Source organism: Oncorhynchus mykiss, chromosome 12, assembly GCF_013265735.2.
Source record: "Oncorhynchus mykiss isolate Arlee chromosome 12, USDA_OmykA_1.1, whole genome shotgun sequence".
Taxonomy (NCBI): domain Eukaryota; kingdom Metazoa; phylum Chordata; class Actinopteri; order Salmoniformes; family Salmonidae; genus Oncorhynchus; species Oncorhynchus mykiss.
Window position 1 is genome coordinate 29,962,887 of NC_048576.1, and position 6,070 is coordinate 29,968,956.

General features: G+C 42.6%; 1 protein-coding gene across 1 annotated transcript; it reads right to left on the reverse strand.

Moving 5' to 3' along the window:
• Positions 1-3,431: 3,431 nt before the first annotated feature.
• LOC110537397 (zinc finger protein 473 homolog) lies at positions 3,432-6,070 on the reverse strand. The gene is made up of 3 exons (XM_021623418.2): positions 5,096-6,070; positions 4,619-4,978; positions 3,432-4,397 (listed from the first exon to the last, which is right to left on the reverse strand). The coding sequence occupies exons 1-3, from the start codon at positions 5,676-5,678 to the stop codon at positions 3,820-3,822; spliced, it is 1,521 nt and encodes a 506-aa protein (XP_021479093.2). The 5' UTR covers positions 5,679-6,070; the 3' UTR covers positions 3,432-3,819.

Here is a 6,070-nt window from a genome sequence, read left to right on the forward strand (position 1 = left end):
GAGCACCAGTAAGCCTATGACTCAGCCTCTGTAATAGGGTTAGAGGAAGAGAATCCCAGTGGAGAGAGGGGAACCGGCCAGGCAGAGACTGCAAGGGTGGTTCGTCACTCCAGTGCCTTTCCGTTCACCTTCACACCGCCTACTTTTGTTATCCAACGATTTAAGACTGGGCATAATAGGCTACTTTTTTCCACTAATTGGTCTTTTGACCATCAGATCTTTTTCAGAGTTGATCAGATACCAATTTGTTTAAAAAAATTACTTAATAAACCTGCCTGTCTAAACACAGCCAAAGTGCATCTCTGAATGGCTCCATGCATTCATCCAAACCAGTCTGGACAGGGTTGATCTTTATGCATGGATGTTTACATATGATGTGTTTATATTATTGGAATATTGTATTGTGAATAACCTTTAGTATAGGCCTAAACAGTAACAAAGGAAAAACGTGGCATGCTGGGAGAACGGCTGTGGATTAGTTTCTTCCAAATGTTGTGATTCATATGTATACAATGGATATGTACAAATGATCCCCAAATTGATAGTACAATGTACACACATATGTACAATTTGTGAGTGTGTGATATGGGGGTCGGAGACATTTACAAACAATGGCAACACTGCCATGTTGCACTGATCCTTTCTGTTGAAAAACCACATCAGTGGCTGTAGCAGATGCACCTGCCCCGACTTCTGTCTGCCGTCGGTTGCTTCAGCCTTACTACTTAAACAAGCCCAATAGATAATCTTTGATACTGTTAGAAATTGAGAGTTGCCCACCCTTGCAAAAGGCCATCCCTAGTTACCACAGACAAGTCATTAACCATGCACATTTCTACAATTTATCTTATTACATTATATTTGACATTTGAGTCATTTTGCAGATACTCTTATTCAGAGTGATTTACAGCAGAAATTAGGGTTAAGTGCCTTGCTCAAGGGCACATCGGCAAATTTGAAACCTAAACTTAACTTCTGATAGCACGTGATTATATTCCATTCTGTGGAACTTTCTGTCCATTGATGAACATAGTGTGTCCATCAACTCTGTCACATGTCCTGTGGTTACATTTGCTTCTCTCTGGCGGCTGGCTGTGATTTGCTGCAGACCGTTACACAGGAGTATCATTTCTGAAGCTGTCTAATAGCTGAAAAGAGAGAACCGTAACTTATTAGTTCAGGTTCATGTTTTGTCTATTGATACTACGTTCTCATCTACTGTTCATATACATATATAATACTGGATTAAATAATGATGTAGTAATAACTGCTTACTGTACCTCTCTCCACTGAACTCCACAGTGACCTGCTCAAAGGGTTCCAGGACTCTGCACACCTCCTCCACCACCTCCCATTCCTCTTGGGTCAGAGCATCAACAGGTGCATTGACAATGGCTAGGGTAGAGATGATGGCATCCTTTGACTCAAGAAACCGCTTCAACATATAAAATGTTGAATTCCACCTTGTAGTGCAGTCTTGTTTAAGCCTCAGCTCAGGCATCCCCATCTGGCGTTGTGTAGACTTTAGTTTTTCAGCACCTACTGTGCTCCTGTGGAAGTATTCCACGGCTGCTTTCACTTTATCCACAGTTGGCTTCATCACCTTCAGAGCATCTCTTACAATCAGGTGTATTGTGTGGGCAAGACATGGATGATGGGTCCATTTTTTAATTTTCATGGCTTTGGTTATGTTAGCTGCATAACCAAATGCATCCAAATGCTACTGTGCTTCCGACTCATTTTCCAGCTGTTGTTTTCACAGCTGTCCTTCCTCTCTCTCTTCGCTGCTAAATGTGTGACTGTGAGTGAGTTGGCTCAGCCCTCCCTCACGCTTCTTTGGTTCATTGGTTGACACTGTGTGTCTGTGTGTCTGATTGACAGGAACAACAGGTGTTAGTCTGAGCAGACAGTCAGAATGAATGTGTGTGCTTGAGCATTTAGGCCAATATTATATAATTGTTTTGTTCTTTGAATTAGTTAATTATATTCATTTAAATCTTTTGATTATTCATATCTTCATTTTTAAATATTTTTATAAAAAGATTTGTCTCCTCTGATATGCGAGCCGGCTCCCAACGTTCACCACAAGAGCCGGCTCTTAGAGCCGACTCGTTCGCGAACGACCCATCACTAATGTAAATACGTGCTGTTTCAGCTGCCAGTACCGCTTCTGTTGGATCTGCTTACAGTCCAGTGAGGAGTGCAGGAAATATGAGGAGCTGTACTGGTCTCTGTTCTGCACTAAACCCACAGTAGGCAGGCAGGTGTTCACCACGTAGCACTTGTTAGTGGCGAGATCATTCTGGATTTCTTACATACTCTTATTTGATTTCTTTATCCTGCTCTAGAGCTAAAACAATTTAAGCTATGAACACGAATCCATCTTTAAAACATAGACAGCCCCAACATTTTTGATAGCATTTATACTTTTCGAAATATATTTTTTGAAATAATCTCCAGTGGATTTCAATGGCAATAAAAGGGGCCATAAACTTTAATGGAAAAAACACATTTTCTCCTCTTTTACTGTTTAAGCTATAAACACCTAGTCTGGCTGATACCAACCTCGAAGTCCTCCTGACTTCTGAGTCTGGAAAGGATGTTTGATGTTGTCGGCACGATGCGTTGATAATGAAAGGGTGGTGCTTTTACCGGTTGGTTTTCCTCTGTGTCTTTCTCACTCAGACACCCACAGGCTCAGCCACAGAAGCCCCCCCCCCCCCCTGAAAAAGTCAAGGGGTGTGAATACTTTGAAGGAACTGTAAAATCCTTAACTAAAGCTGAATCCTACATGTACAAATTACCTCGATTAACCTGTACCCCCGCACATTGACTGAGTACCGGTGCCCCCGCTGGGTGCTGCAGCGGTCTAAGGCACTGCATCTCAGTGCTAGAGGCGTCACTACAGACCCTGGTTAGATTCCAGGCTTATCAAAACTGGCCATGATTGGGAGTTCCATTGGCCCAGCGTCTTTAAGGTTTGGTTGGGATAGGCCGTCATTGTAAATAAGAATGTGTTCTTAACTGGACTTGCCTAGTTAAATAAAGGTTAAATAAATAAAAATATAGCCTCGTGATTGTTAATTTAATTTTTTACTTTAGTTTATTTAGAAAATATTTTCTTAACTATTTCTTGAACTGCTTTGTTGGTTAAGGGCTTGTAAAGTAAGCATTTCACAGTATGGTCTATAAGTTGTATTCGGTGCATGTAAATAAAAATGGATTTGAATCATTGAGGAACTCCCAGATCAGTACAGTAGTTGGCAGTAATGCTCCTTTTTAGACTTGACCCTGTTATTTACATAGCTGTTATTAGCCAATGCTGTTGTACATGACACTAGAATCATAGGAACAAAATGTTTGAAGATCATGTTTCTCTATTGCAAATGTGATTGATATGACAGAATATATTCAGTAAGAGATAGACAGGATGTATTTGTTTTGTGGGGTTTTAATACAGAAACATGTCAGTTGGCAACAGTAAAATAAGCAAGCCATCGTACAAAACACTAGCTGAGTAAATGTGTATGGGAACAGATTGTCATATTTAACAGGATATTTCAAGCCGGACATTTGTCTATACATCATCAATGATGCACCTCACCTTGTATGAACCACATCAACTGTGCTGCACTCAAAGTTCTGCTCCCTTTGCCCCCAATTTGAATTATTTCTGTTCCTTCCGTTAAAAGACAGACTAAATTTATTTTAACATGTACAGTAAGCTAATACCATTTTTTTTTACCAGTCTCTCTGTATATCCCCAGTGCTTTCCTTGCTTCCTGTTTTTCCTTCCATTAGTCTTTCATGAAGACCTTATCATCCGACCCCTCCCATTGAGTGAGTGCGTTGGTGAAATCGCAGCCCCCCACAGTTTCGGAAAGTTTTCCCACACTGGCTGCAGGTGTAGGGCTTCTCTCCTGTGTGAATGCGGAAGTGTCTTGTGAGAGCCCAAGAGTGACGGAAGCGTGCATTGCACACGGTGCAGGCATATGGCCTCTCTCCAGTATGAATACGCTGATGGATCTTCAGGTGCTCCATGCGGTTGAAGTCTCGACCACACAGGGAACAGTGGTACGGGCTCCGCCCAGGGGGGTAGAGGTTGCGCTTGGGGAGCTTGTTCATGTCCTTCGGGTGAACAAGACTACGATGTCGCCGCAGCTCCTCTGACAGATGGAACTTTTCTCCACAGATCTTGCAGATGTGCTGTGCCGCAGCCATGTTGTTCACTTCATCTATCTGAGGGCTGTACATCTGGTGTGAGTGAGAGGTGGAGGCCCCAGAAGTCTCTCTGGGTGGGTACTGCTGCTTACCAAAGCCTGCATGGAGACCTGTGGCTGAAGAAGACGATAGGATGTCCAAGTCTGGAATGTCTGGGTTGAAGATTGGGGAGTCCGCTACAAAGTAAAATGAGAGAAAATTGATTAACCACTTGAAAAACTATCATTGTCACCTAACATGAGGTCAAATCCAGTTACTACAGAACTCTTTGGGCTGGTTTCCCAGACCCAACTTAAGGCTATTCCGGGACTAAACATTTTCTATTGAAATAGATTTTTTTTTGTCCGGGACTAGGCTTAATTTGTGTTTGGAAACCAGTCTGTAGTGAGGGACTTACATAGAGAGTGGCTAGTGGAGGGGGTGAATGAGTCTGGATCCCTGTGAGGGAGCTGCAGTGCCTCCGGCCTCCAATCCTCCAGCAGCCTAGTTTGAGCCAAGGAGAGACTGTCTGGACAGTAGTCCTCTTCTCCTCCTTCGGTGTGGGGACCAGAGTTCCTACTGCATCCCAGGTCTGCAGACTCCACCTTCACTTCAACCAGACACTTCACCTCTGCATTCTTTGTGGTAACTTCAGGGAAGGGATGGCTGTCAAGTGTGGATGTGTCATGTCCTGCGGTTGTCTCTGTGCATGCTCGGTTAAAATGTTCAGCATCTTCATGGGTGTCTGAGTACATGTTTGGGAGAACCGCTTTAGTCCCTGTAACGAAATATTGATAAGGAGATCATGCATCATAGCTTTGTGGAAACAATACATTACATAACATTTAAAATGTGAATAGTTAGTTCAACAGTAGTGAATGACAGTCCAACTTACCAGCTGCATCTCTTTGACTTAAGGTCGACTTGCCCAATAAATCTGGTTTAATATCTTGAGTGCAGATACGACCATCCTCACGGATCTCACAAAACGATTCGTTAAGATATGCAGGGATATCAGCAACTTCTGATTCAAATCCTCCATACCTATCCTCAACATTTTTTGTATGAAGAGACTGATTGGATTCATGAACCCCATGCTCTCCTTCTCTTCCCGATTTGATTGTATTTTGTGAGACGTTTAGAGAATTCAGCTGCTGATGAACCTGTTGAATTCTACTATTGGTACTGGCTTTGTCCCCTATTATTGATTCTACTTGACGTTCCTCTCCTCGCGCTGCACATAATTCAATTTCGGCTGCTTGCAAGCGAAACTTTAGTGACTTATTGTCCCGCAGCGTCTCGTGCATTTGATCCCGCACGTCCCTCAACACTTGGCCGACTAGTTTTGTAACCTCAACCACCGCTACCTCCACTGCTACTCCTAATGCATTTTGTATAGTAGCAGTCAATTCATCCTGAAACGAAAATGATAATTCTGCTACCAACGCCGTGTTTGGAGGACTCACGTTTGCCGACATTTTCGTGTTACCCTCGAACAAATTCTGACCTCAAGTCATGAGTTATTAATAATACTAAAGTCCAGAGATGTTTTCAAACAAGATAGCTAGTAGCTACGTATTTTAGCTTGTCCTGTATGTTAAACAACTGGCTGAGTGCATCTGGAAGTGTGCCCACGTTTGTTTGGTGAAAGCTGCTAACTCCCACCCCTTGCCTCTGACTGAACGCTGTCCCTCTGCTTGTTTAGTTCACTTACCTAGCAAGTACATAATTGAGTCTGTAGCTAACACTTAGTCACAAAATAATTCAAAACTATAATTTCAAGTGGCATTTAAAGAATTGTTGCATGCTTTCCAGTTAGCATCTTTCCTTGAATAATAACGGAAGTTTCTTCTTCCTGTTTGCTGTTAGG